Below are 20,792 nucleotides of genomic sequence, written 5' to 3'. Positions count from 1 at the left end.
GACTTCCATACCAAACTGCTGCCGAAATGGATGACTGCCTTAAGCCGTTCCCAAACACCATTTCATGTTTAATCAGCGCAACATTGATACACTGCCACTTTACATAAAAGGCCATTGCGATTGGAGATACGGGTAGGTTAAACTCCAAAGCTTGAGCTTAGACACCGAACTTCTTATGTACCAACCTTCTAGCATGGTTTGCGGACAATACCAGCCATCAAAGCCCCAAAGCCTGAAATCTTATCAGTTCCGCTGACTGAAGGAATTCGGCAAAGGCTCTAAATTGATTATACTCAATGGATGCACCTCTTACAGTCTTACAGCATCCTAAGAAAGTCACAATGCATGCATAAAGGTCAATGGGGCTAAAAAGTACAATCAGTGATATCAATCTGTAGGGATTGTATAGGCTACCCCGAAAGCATAAAGCAAAATATAACATGATCAACAAGACAACATGACTTAAATATTACATAAAATAAGAGGAAAGAAGAGAGAGAAGGGAACCCTGGTGAGAAGATTTCAAAGTCCCGTTTGACCAAGGATCGTCTCAAAAGCCCAACGGCTTATGTGGTTCCTTTAAGTAGAACCCATATATTGGGCATCTTTAAGCCAACAGAAATTTTGCAAGAGTCGTTTCTAGAGAGGATGCTAAGAATAGAAGCGTCCCGTATTTTAATAAAATAATAAAATCCTCTGCTGCCCTCTGATTTATTTTGCCCCTACAATAAATCTACTCCTGAATTAACAATTATCGATCGCACTACTAACCATGCCCTTGAGAAAAACTAAATGTTTCGGTGACCTCGAATGCTAGGGTAAAAATCAGAATGTGTCAATTACAGTTTTTTTGAAACAACATCTGTTTAATTGTTTGATGCGTTATTTTCTCATGTCATGCCAAATAGATTGCAATATGCTTCATAGATTCCATTAAAGGTCAATCAAGAACCCCATTATACACACGTTAAGGGTTTTAAATTGGACTTACATGTTAACTCATTCAAGACGGCATCCTCATTCTGTCCGGATTCTCCAACTTCAGCCAAGGGAAAACCCCTCAACTTTTCCCTCAAAAACGATAAGAAAGATCTCTAAAATTCATTTCTTCGCATTCCTGTCATTCCTTTCCAGGCCCTGCATGTTTTAACCGACGGTTGCACAAAACCTAATTTTCCCAAAACACGCCCTGGCCACAAAATTGCATGCAGAATAACCGACAAAAACTTCTCGAACCCCCAAGAAACCCTCCCAGTGGAGGATTTGCAGAGCCCAATCGACGGCGAAAAGCACAATTCCCGCGAAAATTCCGCCCCACTGCATGAGAGAAGGATTTAAGAAGACATAAAAAGGGGCAACTTATGAATAAAAACTCCGATACGTTGAGATCCAATGCCAAGCTTGACAATTTACCAATTCCGCTAAAATGTGTATACCTTATCAGATCAAAAGCAACGACGCAGAAGCCCGCAAATTGATTTACTGCGGTTGAATTTGAGATTCCACGCTTGTGAAAGAAACCTGCAATTCGATGCTATACAAGAACAGCGATGAAAACCCAATGATAAACCGTCTAGCATGGGCCGACGGATTGACATTGGGCACTGGAATTGAGGTTAAATGGAACACCGGCTCCTACATAATACAATTATAGAAGATGAATAGGGAAGAGTTTAAAAAATGGAACCCTTTTTTAATATATAAATAAAATAGAAATTACACCTTTTTATAGATTAATTAGCATTATTAAATAAAATTAATTGCAGATAATTATTCGTAAGTCACTTCTAGTTCCATTTATTGCGATGATTAGCGGTTCGTGATGAAACTGTTAATGGAGCCATTTCATTTTTTTAAGTATTTTAAAGAATAATTATTTCCTAAAGATGGAGTGCTTAGTTCCATCCCATGGCTCTGAAACCAACTAACTTCGATGGTATGGTTTCACAAACTAACTAACTTTTGACACTCCCCTTTCGATCAAATGACCTCCGTGGATTTGAATGCAATGACCTTGGTTTATTTTTGATGTGGATGCTTTGTCCATTTAATAAAAAAGTCTTCATATCAAAATAGAGATTTTTTTAGATGAAGATCAAACAGTGAGTTGACTATTTCTCAAATATCTGAGAGGGATCCTTTGACTAAAAGACCAAACCACAGTTTTTAAGAATCTTTCATAATTTAAATATGGGGGAATCAATTCCCAAGAGACTGTACCTTCCAATGGAATGGGATTGGGTCCTCCATGTCTTCCTAGAGTGGAATCTTGTATGTTAGTGGCAAAGGGATAATTGAAAATGTTTAGGTTAGTGTCAATTTACTTACTACAAGAGTTAATCTTCACGTGTGATAGGCATATTTACAAGGGTCAAAACCCCTTGTCCTTGCATTAATTGTTCTTTTCCATATTAACTTTTCCTTAATGAGAACAAAAGTTTATGGTATTTAACTTTTCTTTAACGAGAATAAAAGTTTATAGTATTTTAATGGGTTAAAATTTTGTTTAGAAAATAGTGAAAATTTTGTAAGATTTTGAATCTAGTCAAAATTTTGAGAAATTTGAGTTGCAACTATTAATCTTGATTTTGAATGTCTTACAGGTTTTTGATGGTGTTGAATCCATTTTCACCATAAAAAACTATTTAAACACTCTTATGGTTAGATTTTTTGAAGAAGAAAAAATGTCTGGATTCTAGTAAAAAATAGCTTTATGGACAAAATTGTGATCTCGACAGACAAAAAGTTTTACATTCTCCTTGCATCTATATTGCTAACTAGTTTTGTGGTAATCTAAGGATTATGCTTTTTTGCCAAAGTTATGGAAATTCCGGTCATATTTTGAAAAAATCCCGTAGGGGTTTTTGTACATCCAAGTAAAAGTTGTCAAACTTCATAATTTTAGGCGCCCTAGAGGTTTTTGATGGTGTTGAATTCATTTCCACCATCAAAAACATGATTCAAACACGGCATCTACAAGATTTTTGGAAGAAAAAAATTGCCTGGATTCTGGCCACTTTGGGTCATCCAGCCAATTCCTCCGCCTCTGTAGACAATTCCGTTAATTTTAGTGCATATGAGGATGAGTTTATGAGATTTGAGGAAGGTGTGAGGATGGGTTAGTGCATATGAGGATGAGTTTATGAGATTTGAGGAAGGTGTGAGGATGGGTTAGTGCATATGAGGATGAGTTTATGAGATTTGAGGAAGGTGTGAGGATGGGTTTAAGAGATTTGACGTAGGTTTTATTGTTGTTGTATAACTTGAGTTTAGTAAATATTATATTAATGTTAATAAATTCAATGTATTTAGGGATAATAAATTTATAAAATTAGAGAGTTATTTTATTGTTTTTATTATATTTTAAATATGTTATGATTTGGATTTTTATTATATTTTTCTAATTATTCTATTTAAAATTTGGCTAGAATTTTTGAAGAGTTGTTGAAATCGTAGACATTATTGTTGAGATTGTAAAGTTGGGGTGCCAAATATATTTTTGAGGGCGTTGAGCCCATTTATGTATTCAAAAATGTAGTTTCAGCAATGAAAATTTACATTTTGGCCAAAAATTATATAATTGAATTTGATGGAGATTGTTAGAGAAAGTCCAAATTATATAACATTTAAATTTTTCCATGGTTTTTTACAAATTAAGTTTAGTTAAAATAAATAAAGCTATATAGAATTTCAATATTTTGCTTTGTGTGTGTGTTTATCTCATATCTTTTCAGTGGTCAATAAAAAATACTTTATTTTATCTAGGTTAAGATACCAAAGGGGTAAAGCACTCATCAACACTTTGGTAGATAACACTCGGACTACTTGATGTTATTTCTTGGTTCACAATACTTGGGTTTTGGTATGTTCCATATTGAAGGGTCTAAAGAGGAGCAAACCTACTTAAGAGCATCAACACCATAAGACACCCACTCATACATGCGCATTATTAGTGTATTGTTTATTATTGAGAGTTTTTCAATTTTGCATGTTAACATTGTTTTTATTTCTTCTTTCATGCCCACATCCATAACTACCAAATGTCTTTGACGCCCAAGCGCATTATCATCAAAAATTTGTTTAATGGTCAATTAATTAATAATCAAAATAAATATATGCAAGGGATAACATATATCAACATTGGGCAGGTTTAAATTGCCATGAGAGACGTGTTCTGATTCCCATGAGGGATTTTCATGGAGTTACGCAATCACATTAAGGTAATGGTTGAATATGTAGTTGCACCTAGAGATAGTATGTTAAATGATCATGTGACTTGTGCATACATGAGTGGATCAAAAACCCACCCCTACGCCCTTTTCCCAAAGGTATTGGATCCATTAATGAAAAGCAAGGAGTTTTTCGCTAGTAGGCAAAGTTCAATTCCCATGAGGGATGTTCTCAGAGTCATGTGGTCACCTTAAGGTATTGGTCAAATGTGTGGTTACGCCCTTTTCCCAAAGGTATTGGATCCATTAATGAAAAGTAAGGAGTTTTTCGCTAGTAGGCAAAGTTCAATTCCCATGAGGGATGTTCTCAGAGTCATGTGGTCACCTTAAGGTATTGGTCAAATGTGTGGTTACGCCCTTTTCCCAAAAGTATTGGATCCATTAATGAAAAGTAAGGAGTTTTTCGCTAGTAGGCAAAGTTCAATTCCCATGAGGGATGTTCTCAGAGTCATGTGGTCACCTTAAGGTATTGGTCAAATGTGTGGTTGCATGAATAGAGATATCTCATATTCATGCAAAAGCCCATCCTTGTGTACTTCAATTTTTTTAGCCTTGAGAGTTAGCTCAAGTAGTCTTAAGCTAGATGTGAGTTGACTCAAGATTGGGAGGTCATAAATTTAACTTTTTAAAGCCCTTCTAAATTAGGCATAGTGAAAGTGCCAACAATTACCTTATTGACCATCATAAAAAAATAGTAAAAAATACTTTTTTTTGTAATATTTTTCTTATAAATAAAATAATGACATATTTGATTAAAAGTAATAATTAATATGATGATGATGATGATGGTTAACGTCCACTGAGACCAAACTCTGGTCTATCGGACCTAAAGAAACGAATTATTTAGTTTGATTTAAGATTTTATTCCTATGCTCAAAAAGCTTGGAGAGAAGCCTCCCGAGCTCACTGTATTTTTGACAACGTAAAAGGCTAGGAAGGTCAGTATTGCAACAAAGATTTTGAAACTGAGATCTAATGTGGTTGTACGCGGGGCACTCTAAGAGGAAGTGATTTTCATCCTCGATGTTCGTATTCTCACAGAGGCAGTAGAACCTTTCCATGGTGTTTTAAGAACTGCCCAATGAACCGTTTCACTATGGAGCTCATGAGAGTTCGTTCTAATCTTGACTATATTAATTTTCTTCTTTGAGCTAGATAAAACAGAGAGTTACTTTTGATCTTCTAGGGTGGGGTTGATGACCTCCTTATAATATCTTAATTTTCTTTTAGCTGCTAAATCTTTCTCACACCACATTTTTTCTTTGAACTCAGAAGTAACAATATTTTTAATGTTATTAATGTTTTGCAATGCAACATTCTCGTTGATCTGCCAATGGTTTAACCAGGCCCTAGTGTCTTTATATCAACCTCATTTGAGTCTTAGGTGGTTTTGGCTGGAATTTAAAGCTAGCTTAGAAAGTCTATGGTCTCCTATGTTATTGAGTTTGTGCTTGTACAACAAAAGCCTAGTCATAGCTAGTCATATATAAAAACTTATCATCTTTCATTATTTTCTTACCATCATATGAAAGTGATAAAAGTTAACATGGTAGAGAGATTTCTTCATAAATAGAATGTTGATTTTTTTTAATCAAATATATATTAAACAAAAAAAAATTATCAACCTTTTTCTATTTAGAATTTTTTTATAAAATCAATATTTTATATATAATTTTTTTATTAATAATTTAATTTTAATTTATTTATAAGAAAAAACAAATTTCAACTTTAAATTAACTTTTTACCCATCTATTTTAATAATAATATAAATTCATATTAATTTCAATTTATTAAATAAAATATCAAAAGGAAAAAACGCAAATTTAATATAATTTACACTAATTTATTTTATTCTTAAATTATTTATTTATTTTTATTATTTTCAATTTAATTCAGTCAAATTATAAGTATAACATATATATACATTTTATTATTTCTTTTTAAAAAAAATCGTTCCTTATCATTTTCTAAAACAATATATTTCTCAATTATAATCAATTCAACTTTACCTCTCAATACTTTCATACCAATTTACCTAATAAAAATAAACCTTCATAATTATGAAAAACTACTCATACCTACCATAAAAATGATCTATTTAACCAACCTTTCTACATTGAATAAGTGGTAAAAAGGATCGAAATGTTACTAACAAATTATCCACATCATTGCAAATTAACTTGTTATATCAACTCCAGCTTTATGGGATGCGCAGGCCCATTACCTTAATCTCCTGCCCCCTCCATGTGGCAACGCACTTGAAATCATAATGTGGGTCGCTACTCCATTGAAAGCAACTCTTAATAAACATCGATGCTCACATTTTAATGGCTATGGACCACTTTAAGCTGCATTTACAAATAAAAACAACTCTACGGTAGCATCTCTCAATAACTTTGGAGCATTCGTAAGCATGATATATGAGAAGATTGAGCTGATCCTTATTTTTGGAAAAAGTTCAAGTAATCATTTGAATGAGATGGGTATTATATTATATTTAAGTGGTGTATATGATGATGGGAAGGGTGTTTAATTATTTATTTAAAATGGTATTGGTTGAATAAAAAATGATATAGATTATTAATTTTTTCACTGGAATTTATTAAAATTTGGTAATATAATTTCAAGATTTTTTGTTGTTTAAAATACATTTTTTAATGCATAAAACACTTTTGAAAACCCTGAAGCACTCGAATTATGCAGATTAAACAATTTAAACTCAAGTTTTTAAAAATTTTTGTTGGGTTTTGATTAAAATTATTTAGAAAAATGATTATGAAAAAAGTCATTTCCCCTATAAATTAAACTACGCCATAAAAAATATTTGAAAAGAAATGTGAGTATCAAAGTTTTATGAATATTTTTAATTACTTAAAAATGTAATTTATTAATTAAATTAAATTAAATAAGATTTAAGTAAATGTATTTAATGTGACTTATGGATAGTTTATTTGGTGAAGTATAAATGTGTGTTACCTAAAATATTATCGAGTTATCTTTAGTGCTATTTTTTGGAAGCTTTTTTGTTGGGATTTTCCGGTCTAATTTCTCTAAAATCTGGCAAGAATTTATTGAAATCACAAGTTTGATGGGTAACCCCTACACAATCCAAGTGCCCTAGGAGTTTTTCAGGTCGTTGAATCCATATATATAGTCAAAAAACCAGTGTAAATAACACAAATCAAGATTTCACCTCAAATTTTTCTGCCATATTCCGACACTGGAAAGTCAAAAAAATCAGACTAAAATCAACTCCAAATATTACAAAGCTTTAGTTTGATCTCCCCATTAACCTATATCTATATCTATATTAACATAAATATGATACACTTAATAATTATAATAATAATTAATGAAATCAACCCTATATAATGTGAATAACAAATAAAATCATCCCTAAGTAATGTGAATAAGATAACCCATCAACAAAAAAGAAGTGATTTATGTGAAGAAGTTAAGAAAAATATAAATGATATTCAATAAATGATATTTTTCATTTAATTATCAAGGAAATTAAATTAATAACATGCAAAGCATCTTTTGGAAATTAATATTTAAAAAGACGGTATTGTTAGAAAGGAACTAAAAGAATAGAAGGCACTCCCATACTTTGTGGGTTGGGGATACTATTGTTGGTGGGAGCTTTATCTTATTTGAAAAGAAATATATTCTAACTTTTCAAGTTATGGCAAGAGTGGGTATTAAATATAAAACTTGTAATAATCTTTTAAGTTTATTGGACAAGTGGATGAGCTGCAATTTTATAAGTATATTTCATGTAACTTGTTTTATTTTTATTCTAGTTTGAAATTTTGGAATTGGTTTTAGATCAAATAACTATAAAGAATTGCGAGGTTATTTATTGAGCCAAGAGACTCATTTTATAGCCCAGTATGATGTGTAACGTTGTCTGTCCATCATCAAAATTGAATTGAAATTTTGCTCCTGTTCATCAAAATAAAAATTATGAAAAATCTAAAAATAATAATAATGTGGATGAGCTGCAATTTTATAAGTCTATTTCATGTAACTTGTTTTATTTTTACTCTAGTTTGAAATTTTGGAATTGGTTTTAGATCAAATAACTATAAAGAATTGCGAGGTTATTTATTGAGCCGAGAGACTCATTTTACAGCCCAGTATGATGTGTAACGTTGTCCGTCTGTCATCAAAATTTAATTGAAATTTTTCTCATGTCCGTCAAAATAAAAATTATGAAAATCTAATAATAATAATAATAATAATAACTATACAAAACATTTAAATAATGTTGACTCGTAAAAAAATTTACACATGAAGATATTGGATCTCTCTCAGCTCATGTTAGATCCATATTTAAAATGAATCTATGTTGGTTTTTTATTAAAGTGTGTAAGTAATGGCGATTCCTCTGTGGTTCGAAAAATTAGATGTGGAGGATTGCCTTTCTACATAATGTAATCTTAAACTCATAAATAACTTTTTGTTAAAAGTTGTTGGAACATTCGATCTCTCTTTCTCTTACTTTTTTTTGAATATTGAATCAAGAGATTAACTAAAAAGCAAAAATTAAATGTTTAGAATTATTCTTTTTGAAGAAGTAAATGAAGGAGTTTGTGTTGTTTATATATATATATATATATATGTGTGTGTGTGTGTGTGTGTGTGTGTGTGTGTAGAAAAACCAAGTAATTTATTCAAAATTTTCATGGTTATTAATTTTATTATATTCTTTTAAGGCATAGTTTAACTTATAGATGAAATAGCCGTTTTCACTGGAATTCACCAAAATCCGGTAATTCAAACGAGAATGTGATTTTTTGTTGTTTAAAAAATATCTTTGAATGCATAAATGGATTCAACGCCCTGAAACCCCCATGCGGCACTCGAATTATACAAATTAAACAATTTAAACTCAAGCTTTTAAAAATATCTGTAGGATTTTGAATAAAATTAACCAGGAAAAAATGTCTTAAAAAATGTCATTTCATCTATAAATTAGACTACACATTTTTTTAATATTGTGTAAATATAATAGATGAGGTGGAAAAATCCATTAAAAAAAAAAGTATTTATGTTTTTCTATATTTTGAATTTATATATGATAAGTAATTGATATCTTGAGATCATATTAGTTATGTTAATGAATTGATTTTGGGGATAGTTTACTTGGCAAGTCTATGATATGTAAAGTTATGACTATGAAGGTCTCATGTTCAATCCCCTCTCATTGCCAAGCTCGTGTGTCGTCCTAGGGGTAGGGTAGATACACCTAGAGATTATAGTGGTAGTAGTCAAAATAGACCCCATGTTACACATATATGAGTCTTGCCATGTTGTCGATTGCTCTAACAAAAAAAAAACTATGCTAAATTCAATGTATTAACTTTAAAAATAAAAATAAAAAAAATTATAAGCATTTCTATATATACATCCATGGTGAATCGGTAACTCCTAACACTAATTTGGGTGGGGATCGAGATCAAATCTAGCAACTACTACTATAACACCAAGAGTATATCCAACAGCACACAAGACAGATATACCATAAACTTATGACTTAGCAAGGATTTTGCCTATGGGAGATGTTGCCGAGCGGAGGAGTGTTGCCGAATAGCAACCAGCTAGGTCGCTCTCACCTTTGCGGTCAACCTATGGCTATCTTGCAGGTGCGTGCTTTTGGAAGGTAAGTCATGCATGCCTGCCTTGCTCTCACAACGCCACGTTTCTCCCCTCGCCCCCTGTAACAGCTGAGTATTTTGTCTTCCCATGCATGTTCGAATCATCAGACGTTCTTTTACCCCGCTCCACCATGCTGACAGCTGTTTATGGTCTGAACATGCAAGACCACCTTGTGACACGCTCACTCTTTCGTTTGCTGGCCATCTGGCTCTGAAGTTTTCATAAAACCAGCTTCTGACGTTAGGGAGAAGGTTTCTCACCCCTTTCTCCCCTGCGCGGTTCAGGCGCAGGGTCGGGTTATCCTCATAATTTCACATTTCCTTTCCATGCGCATTCAACCTCCATGCTTTTCAATTATACTGGTTTTATTGGCTTTATATGCACTGGTTTCAAATCATCTGGTTCTGGTCTGCTGGTGGATTATAGGCGCTCTTCCCTCGGCATGCACTCGGAAAAAGGTCAGGTTTTTCTGTTCTCAATCTGAATTTAAATGGTTTTTCTTATGGTTAACAGTAGCATCTCTGAAACGATATAGTTCTCAGAACAGTCAGTATGTTAGTAGGAATAGATGTGCTCTATTTGCTTAAAAAAAGGAAAAGGTTTGAATATTGTCTGCGCATCTAAAATCCTCCTTTCCCAAAGTACTGCATGCACATCTTCAAACTCATATGCCAGGGTCTGTAATTTTCAGTGTTATCCGGGTCTTCATTCAGAAAGTGAAGAATTTCTTAGTTATCTATAAACCATGCTCAGATTTCCGCTTTAAAATAGGTTCTTGGTGGTGTATTTTTGAAATATACTGTTGTTGCATAACATGCCCGGATACATCATCTTGAAAATCAATCTGCAGAGTCGAATTTTCTAGGTATGTTTAGGGTGGTTACATGCTTGATTAGCCCTCTAGTCTACCAAGGTTGATGTTTCTCTCACAATCTGGAGGAGCGGGAGTTCCCCCGGGCGTCAGTCTGTAGTTTTTTCCTACAAAGCTTGGCCCTGGTTTTTCCGGACCGGAAAACTTATCCTCAAGGGACTAGAAAATTCAAAATCCCGATCCCGGTGGTTGAAAGCCTGCAGAGCAAGGAGATTCAAATCTCATAGTTTTTTGGGAGGATAGTACTATAGGTGATGTGTCATGCACTTGGGGAATTAAGTCCAGTCCTTCATCAGTCTTTCCCTCATCAGGCTATGTCATCCAGCTTTATTATTTCAGGGCAGCTGGCTACATGAGATCCTGTGCCTCCCTCGAAAAGTGAGATCCTTTTCTCGAGGCTTCCATTTGCCTGTACCCATGTCAGGAATGTCTTAAATTTCCATCTTTGGCCTTATCTTATCCAGGTAATATGTTCAAAAAAAGGGCAGATTCTATTTATTAGTTGAGTTAATTCCCGATCCGGGAAATCCAGTCAGGACAAAAGGTACTTTAGAAAAGTCAGGGGGAGGATTTTGGCGTCGTATGGATTATGCATCTGACGTATCGGCCACGGAGGCCATGATACGTGCTGCAATACAGGTCGAAGCTGGATGGAAGGGCGCCACGTTATCAGGTGGCTGGCAGTCTACTCTTGATGACGTGGTTGTCCAACCAACGCTGCCAGTTGCTGACTGGGATGGTGAAGGGTCACAAAGAGCGCAAGATTTTTGGCAGGACAAAAAAAAATGTTTTTCAACAAAAGGAAAAGGTAATATGCGAACATGCAAACCGTTATAATAAGAATCGGAAGCCTGTTAAAACCACCCCCCCTCCAGCTGCTATAAATCTGGACAGTATTTATGTGACCGAGCGCATATCAAGCCTACAGGAACTCGCTTTGGTGGGCAGGTGGCACTTCCCAGAGATGGATGATGCCATGATGCGGAAATGGCTGGAGAATCAATGGAAACCACTAATTGGATATATACCTATCGTTTCTAATCTCATGAAAGACTGGTATTGTTTTCATTTTCTGAGTGCCAGTGATTTAGATACCATTCAGAAACGTCCCTGGGTTCATAAAAGGAGTTTCCTTGCCCTTTACAAGTGGTATATTGGGTACAACCCTCTGAAGAACACTCCTTCAAATAACTTAATATGGGTCAAACTCCCTGGTCTTCCTCTGGAGTTGTGGTCGAAGGAAACGTTAACTGAGATAGGTAACGCCATAGGAAAGTGTGTCTATGTTGACCCAAGATGTCTTGGGGAAAAGGACAAGCGAATAGCATGGATTCTTATAGAAAAGGCTTTCAGGGGAGGGTTTCCCGACCACATAGAAATAGCTTGGAGAGATTTAAAAATAGATCAGAGATTGGATTTTTGGGGAATCCCCTTTAGATGTTCAGCATGTCACAGGACAGGTCACTTGATCAAAAACTGCCCTCGGCGCCTTGCTCCAAAAAACAGGCCGCATCATGGACAAATCCGGACAGATACCAACAAATATAAGATTAATCCCCAGCCTCCTGAAAAGGCAAAGCCTTCTTCTACAATTAGCTTATCTCCGTCAGAACATGATGAGATGCAAGAATTTACAAATACGGGAAAATATATCAGTCAATCTCCCCAGTGTTATTCACAGGATATTTCCCATCCATCAATATTGTCTCAGAGTCATTGCACCATGCCGGAAAGCTCGAGAAGGTTAGTATCCACTCCTGATAAAATGACCCAAGCTATTCAGTGTCTGCCCCCCCTAGAACCAAATGATGATAAAGAAGTCCCTCCCCCTCCTCCGTCTACCCAGCCTTTCAAAGATTTTACTGTGGGCTCCCAAACCATATTTATTTCATCACCCTCCCCATCACCCAAAAAGGGAGTTGCTCCATCTATGAAAGGAAAAGAGCCCATGATTTCAGCTACACCTCTAAATTCCCCCGTATCGTCTCCAACAAATTTGCTTGATAGTGACATAGACTATCTTCTAAGCAAGAAGTCACTCGAACTGGAACCCTTAACCATTCATAAACCAAGGAAACCATCACCTTCTCTTATAAGCCCTGACTCTGCAAGAAATATAACAGTGAGAAGAAAAAATAACAGAGGCAGTCGACATTTTAGGGGGAGGGCGGTTGACGCAGATAGAGAAGTAAGGAACCTGTCTCTTGTTGATGTTCCCATCATTGATATGTCAGAGAATCGGCCTCTTAGAGCAAGAGCGGCTGAAGAAACCCCTCAATGACTTTCATCATATCTATGAACATAAGAGGTCTGGGAGCAGACCGAAAATTTTTGGCGCTAAAGAATCTTTTCCACTCAGCTCAGCCAAAAATTATATTAATACAAGAAACTATGCATAGCAATACTGCATCCATCTCCTATTTTAGGAAAATGTTTCCCACCTGGCACTTGGTTGCCTCGGAAGCCAAAGGCCTGTCAGGGGGGTTGGCGGTCTTATGGGACCCTGTTTGGATTAGAGCAAAGGCTTATAAATGTTTTGCGGGCATTCTCATATCGGCCTCTGTTCGAGGAAAAGACTGTCCCATTAATATTTTAAATATCTACGCCCCATACAAAAACAGGTTCCCGTTCTGGGAAAAATTATTTGCATCAGAAATTTTTGATATTGAATCCTTGATGATTGCAGGAGATCTCAATGTAACTCTAAATCTGGAGGAACGATGGGGGAAAAGCAGGAAAAGAGACCCGCTGGCAGATCGTATCAAATATGAACTTCTGCACAGAAATCTTGTAGACATAAATCCTGCTAAAATGATGCCAACATGGGACAATGGGAGGATAGATGAGGCGTATATTGCAAAAAGAATTGATCGATTCATTGTACATGTCAGCATTATTGATAGAATGGGTATGCCTTACTCCTCCATTGGAAATGTATTCATATCTGACCATAGGCCGATATATCTCAGTTGGAGGGAAAAGGGGTTTAGGAAAGGGTACCCGTTTAAATTTAACAGGTCATGGCTAGAAGAACCAGATTTTAATGATATCATAACAAAAACCTGGAAGGATTTATCAGCAAGAGACAAGATCCCCCCTTTTTTGACATTTAGAGACAAACTGGCATCGATGAGAAAGGTTGTAAAAGAATGGCAGTTTAAGAAAAGACATATGGACAGAAAGGCCCTTCGGGAAATACAGATGGAATTGGATAGTATCTCCAGAGTCCTGGCTGCTAATACTTTTCCATTTAATATCAGATGCCGTATCAACGAGCTGGAAAGGAAGAAACAAAAAATTCTGAAGCAGGAAGAAGCCTCATGGAGACTTAAGAGTAGGGCGATTTGGCTCAAGGAAGGTGACAAAAACACCAAATTTTTTCATAGGTACGCAAATTCCAGGCGCGAGAAAAACTCCATATGGAAAATAAGCGATGGTCAGGGGGGCTTCCTTTTCTCCCAACAAGACATCCAAAAGGAAGTTGTAAGACACTTTGATTGCAGGTTTCAGGATATTTTATGGGGCATAGATCCGTTCCCTCAAATGTTTGATGATGGAAAAAATGAATGCCTTTTCCAGCCCATAACAGAGGGGGAACTTCTAGGAGTTATGAAGTCCTTCAAGAAGGACAAATGCCCTGGCCCGGATGGCTGGACAATAGAATTCTTTATCCACTTCTATGATCTCATCAAACAAGACCTGCTGAGGATGGTTGAAGCAGCGAGAATCTCAGGCAGCATACACCAGATAATGTCCTCCACTCAAATAGCACTCATCCCAAAGAAAATGGAGGCTGAATCCTTCCAAGACTTTAGGCCGATTTCCCTCTGCAACATAACTTTCAAAATCATTACAAAAATTATTGCTGAAAGGATCAAATCTACCTTAGCTTGTTTTTTAACAAAGGATCAACATGCTTTTTTAAAAGGAAGAAATATATTGGATGCAGTCGCCAACACGCAAGAAAGTTTGTTCTCCATGCTTTCAAATAAATCTGAAGCTGCCATTTTGAAAATTGATTTACAAAAAGCATATGATTGCTTAGATTGGGGGTTTATCAGATGCTTATTAGCAAAGATTGGCCTGAAATCCAATATAATAAATTGGATCATGGCATGCGTGGAGAAAGTAAACTATGCCGTCATCATAAATGGGATCCCATCCCCTTTTTTTCTTGCAGAAAGAGGTCTACGTCAAGGTTGTCCCCTATCTCCTCTTTTGTTTATCTTGGCAATGAATTCATTAAGTCTTCATATTAACAAAGCAGTTAGTGAAAATAGGTGCAGGCCCATGAAGATTTGCAGAAACAACTACATTTCGCACAACTTATTTGTAGATGATGTGCTCATATTTGCAATGCTATGCAGAGTCACTTGGATACAACTTCATGACATTCTGAAAAGATTCCAAGATGCTACTGGTCTCCAAATTAACAAATCAAAATCCATCCTCTTCCATAATGATGTCAACATGGAAACAGTAGAATGGATTTCAGCGTTGTTTGGGATAGAGATGAGGTCCATCAAAAATGGATTAAAATATCTGGGATTTCAGCTAAAAGCAAAGGGTTACTCTAAAGCGGACTGGCAGTGGATAATAGACAGGTACTACAAAAAGATATCTGCTTGGGAATTTAAGTGCCTATCATTGGCAGGAAGAATTATTCTATCACAAGCAGTATTAACGCAACTTGCTGTATACTGGGCACACTTATTCTTCCTCCCTGCAAGCATCATCCAGAAAATGAATAAGATAACTGCAAACTTTATATGGGGCGGCAAATCAGAGCAGAGAAAATATCATCTTACTAGAATGGAAAAGATCTCTATGCCGAAGAATTCAGGTGGTTGGGGACTACTGGACTTGAGAACTTTTGGGAAGGCGCTCCTGTGCAAATCACTATGGAGAGGGATTTATGGAGAGGGCCCCTGGAGCATCACAATAAAGAAGAAATACATGGGCGACAAAGATGTGGCCCATTGGTACAGATTAGGGAGGATCGGATCCAAGTATGGGTCAGCAATTTGGCGCAGCTTTCGAAAGATTGAGCACTATTTTCTAAAGAATTTGATATGGAGCTTTCAATCTGGCAGTAGGATTATCATTGGAATAGACCCTTTCATATGCGGTCGTGAGAAGATATCCCCTCCTGAAAGACTCCTAAGCTTCTTCCATAGGAAGGGTTTCTTCACCTGGGACAAACTCATAGCAACATGGCAGGGCCCTATCCCTCTTTGGAAAGAGGCTGACAGTATGGGGATGTCTGAGTCTTTGGCAAGACATTGGAACATAATCAGAGATGGCCTGAGAAGTTGTGGTTTACATCGTTCTTTGCCAGAAGATGTTCTTATCTGGAAAGTGCCAAACGCAAGTGCCCAAGTTTGTGTTAAAGACATTTACATAAACTTGATTGGTTTAAAAATACCGCGCGCTAGTCCTACTTTTCCATCAATTTTCTGGAAAACCGGATGTCCTCCCAAATTAACATATTTCGCATGGTTGGTTTTCCACAATAAGAACCTGTCTTGGGAAAATCTGAAGAAGAAGAAAAAATAAAAAATAAAATAAAAAATAAAATAAAATAAATAAATAAATAAAATAAAATTGGAATGGGCCGGGCTTTTGCTTAATGTGTGAATCAGCTGAGGAAAGCAACTTTCATATGTTTTTCCAATGCCAGAAAGCGCTGCTATTATGGTATGAACTGGCAGCTTTATTTGGTTTCCCTGTTGTGACTCATGCTTCCACGCAAGAAGCTTTCCACTGGTGGAGTGGGCAGAAAGATTCTTGGAGACCTATAATTATCATAGTTCTTTGGTGTGCATGGAAGTGGAGAAACAACATAATTTTTAAAGCCAGGAAAGAGCCTTTTATGGATATGCTACAAAATGTTGTATCCTTCTATGAATCCCTGCCGGCTAAGGATCACAAAAGAAAAAATGTCAATCGGAACGAGCAAGAAGATAATCACTCAGGGGTCCCAAGAGCATATTTTGATGGTGTTGCTCAACATAATTCTTGTGGCTGCGGGGTTCATATCATTATGGACGAGAACCTTCATTATCTCATCTCATGGAATGGAGGAAAGGGCTCTAACAGTATGGCTGAGGCGATGGCTCTAGCGGGTCTTCTTACTTTCTGCATCTTCTTTGATATTCAGTTTGTTTCAATCTATGGGGATTCCAAAATCATGGTCGATCACGTTATGGGAAAATGCTGTATCAGATGCCCACACCTTGCAGGTTGGATGGACAGAATTATGTATTTATGGGGCAAAGTGAAAGGATGTTCCATTCAACACATCTATAGATCCCAGAACCAGCAAGCAGACAGTTTATCAAAGGAAGGGCTTCTATCTCAAACAGGTACATGGAGCATGAAGGTAATATCTGCCGAGAATTCCTTTTCCATCCAGGATTTCTCCTTCCCTGGTTTTTAATTCACTTCTTGAACTCTCCAGGTATGCTCTGTTTTTTTATCTTTATGTTATATATCCTTGAATATGTATGGTTTTATGAATGGTAGATCCATCTCGGCAATATGCTTATATCCCAGGAAATATCATGTGACTGTGCAAAAAGTCTTGTATATGGTTAATTGTGTGTCAGCTCCAAAGCTTTCATTCCGGATGCACATAGTATCCAGTTTTGTTTGTTTAGTTTCTGAACTTCTCCAGCTTTTAGAAGCTTATGATGTACTATCTGTTATCTTTATATTGTCTCAATATAATACAATCATGCTTTTTCATTATGGAAAAAACTTATGACTTAGCAAGAGCCGAAACTCCATGGATAAGAGGGAGTTCACTCCTCGAGCCTTATCATAATGGGCTAAAGGTGTCCCTCGTGGGATTTGAAATCGGGTGGAGGGGATAACATCTCAATGAACCAACCACCCCATCGTCCCATGAGGGGACATTTAACATATATAATTTTTAACAAATAAAATAATATCATTGTTGCGTTAAGAAGTGTTCTCCAACCCAGTATGGAAGAAATGTTGTCATGTCCTGTCATGTCTTGTCCTGTTATGTAAACATTTTAACTGGGTCAAATTACACAAAAATAAAAAATAAAAAATAAAATAAATTATTAATTACTAATTAAATCACTTTTGACTCTACCAAATTACAAAAAATAAAATAAAATAATTATAATTATAATTAATAATTAAACGAACTTAATCCATCTTAATTCTCGATCTAGTAAAAGTTGAGAGAGATCAAATCTCTTGAGATACAAACTTCTATTACAATGAAAAGAAATTTGATCCATCTCTATATTTAGTAAATCTAAGATTAAAATATATCTACATATAATAAATCTAAAATGAAAATAAATCTAAATTAATAATAAATAACCTTAAAACCACCATTTAACTTCTAATTATTTTATTTATTTCCTTAAAAAAAAATTATAATTAAGGTGTAAGGTGAAGTTATCGCTGTCTTCGCTCTTGAATTCCACTCCTTAATCAAAAGGTATATCCATGTAAATATTAAAACTTCGCATCCACTCACACTTGATAGTCGTGATTATCAAAGCTCTAGGGGTGGATTTTTTTATTTTTATTTTTTAAACTTCACATCTATAAACTTATTAATAAATGAATCCACCTTTATTGATAATAACAACATTTATTTGTATTAAAGGTAATTTATTATTATTAAACTCTGTAAATGTAAGCTTTTCACGATAATGATAATTATATAAACCATGATAACAAAAGGAAAAAGTAATTATTAAATTTAATAGTAATAAATTAATATTTACATTAATAAATTAAAATATATATATATATATATATATTATTAAAAAAATAGTTATAAATAAAATATTTTAATTTCTATTTTAAAATTTTATATAAAATAATTAAATAATTGAAACTAAATAAAAATAGTAAGAAAGATATGTAATTCCTTTATTATTTAATATGGAAGAAAAATGACATATGAATATAATATTATTGATGATACATAATGTATAATTTATTCTATGTTAAGTTGACATGTAACATTTGAAATAAAAATATATTTTACTATAAATTATAAATACATAATTTTGTATAGAGAAAAATAAATTAATTTAAATTAATATATATATCTTTCTCTCTCTATATATATATATATTCTTTCTATTGTGAGGGAAATGTGTAATTTATTTAATTCTTAACATGGAGTTCACATTAATATTTAAAAATGGCGTAGTTTAACTTATAGACTTTTAACCAAAATCTGACAAAGATTTTTTAAAATTTGAGTTTAAGTTGTTCAATTTGTAGAATTCTAGTACCCTAGAGGGTTTTCCAAGGTGTTGAATCCATTTATGCATTAAAAATTCATTTTAAATAACAAAAAATCACATTTTTTTTTTTAAATTGTTATTTCATCTCTAAGTTAGACCACACCTTTAAAAATTTTAAAATTAAAATAAATATGGGTTATAAATCAAATATTTCAATATGAATGTTGATTTTACTCTCTCTCTCTCTCTCTATATATATATATATATAGAGAGAGAGAGAGAGAGAGAGAGAGAGTCTTTGTCGAAGAAAGACTCCATTATTAGTTTAAAATCTTATTTTTCAAACATTTGATTGGACCATAAGGTTTTATTAATGATGATGTTTAATGTCCACTAAAACCAATATGGTCTATTGGACCAATATTGCATCCTTTGCACAATATAATGTTGTATGGATCAATGCCTCGCATATTTTATACCATAAATTATGGATACAGCTGCAATATTCATACATAATTTTTAGATATTTGTGTAGACTTTTTTTATTCTTAAACTTTGCAGGAAAACCATTAAAAAATAAAATCCTTGAAAATAGTTCATACCAAGGTAAATAACATATTTACCATTAGTTACTTCCGACCATAATTTAAGCAAATATTTGCATAAAAAATAGATAGGAATAAGATGTAAATAAATATACCTACTAGGAGTTACTTCCCATCATTATTTATGTTTTCCTCAACATTTGTAGAAGTAACATTATAAATGTGTAAACTTACTAGTGGTTGCTACCCACCAAAAGTCCTTGAGCCTTAGCAAGCAATTAATTTATCCACTTCACATTTCAATTTATTAGTTCTTGCTAAAGCAAGACTATAGGGTTCCATTTGCCTATCGACCACTATTAATTTAGCATTGCCCAATGTATGTTATAATTTTTTATGCAATTGTGCAACACTTATTGTATTAATAAGTTCACTCTAATTCATGATATGATAGAGATTTGTAATTTCTTCAATGTTCAATATAGAGTTGACATGTAACATTTATAATTCAATGTGTGTGTGTGTGTGTGTGTGTATTGATAGCAGTTCTTGCTCCCTTTACCAAAAGACTCACCAGGGAGGTCAGTGCCTCAACCAAGTGTACACAAAACTCTCAAAATTACAAGCTAGATAGTAAGTTACTAAACTTAAACATGAGCATAGACCAAAATTGCCTTATCTATCAACTATATCCACCAGTGTCTTGAAGCATTACAAAGCTAGCAATGATGACCATAAAAGAGTGAAGTAGACCTTAGAACAAGAATATATTCCCTTAAGCATTGAACAAAAGGGAGATGTGATTGTTACCTTTCAGTTAAAGGTAATAGTGAGTGTGAGACGTTGAAAGAAAACAAAGACCTTCGAAGGTCTAGAGAGAAAAACCAAGCTACCACCTGAAACACCATGCCATCATGCCAACATCCACTCGGGAGTAACAATTGCAAAACCCATCAAAAAACTTGAATCTGAGATAATAACGAGAGAGAGGGATGACAAGTTTACCTGTGGATAGATGGTGGATGAAGATGAAACATTTAGTGGCATGACATTAATGACAATAAGGGCATCATTCACCTTCGCTGACTCAGTCTCTTAGTTGAAGACTACAAATGTATCCACCCTTGCTAATTTGGTTCCAATATCACAAGGTTGAATCGCATGTTCCGAAGAATCCTTTTAACATCCTCTTGACCTGCAAACAATTTGTAGTTGTCTACATGTTTGTCTCGAAGAACCATGT

At 34.6% G+C, this 20,792-nt stretch overlaps 1 protein-coding gene across 2 annotated transcripts in view; it reads right to left on the bottom strand.

Moving 5' to 3' along the window:
- The window catches only part of LOC149247437 (uncharacterized), a 135,747-nt gene extending 134,083 nt beyond the window's left edge, over positions 1–1,664 (bottom strand). The window contains exons 1-2 of one of the 2 annotated variants that reach the window (XM_089458215.1): positions 1,437–1,664; positions 992–1,317 (exon numbers count right to left, since the gene is read on the bottom strand). In XM_089458215.1, the coding sequence (XP_089314341.1) occupies positions 992–993 (2 nt within the window). In that variant the 5' untranslated portion in view covers positions 994–1,317; positions 1,437–1,664. The remainder of the gene's footprint in view (positions 1–991; positions 1,318–1,436) is intronic. The other variant, XM_089458214.1, reaches the window with a different exon arrangement.
- Between the last annotated feature and the right edge of the window lie 19,128 nt (positions 1,665–20,792).

The sequence above is a fragment of the Pinus tabuliformis genome, chromosome 7, assembly GCF_031772625.1.
Source record: "Pinus tabuliformis cultivar Carrire ecotype Pingquan chromosome 7, CPIR1, whole genome shotgun sequence".
Lineage (NCBI taxonomy): Eukaryota > Viridiplantae > Streptophyta > Pinopsida > Pinales > Pinaceae > Pinus > Pinus tabuliformis.
This window is presented reverse-complemented; position numbering and strand designations above follow the sequence as displayed.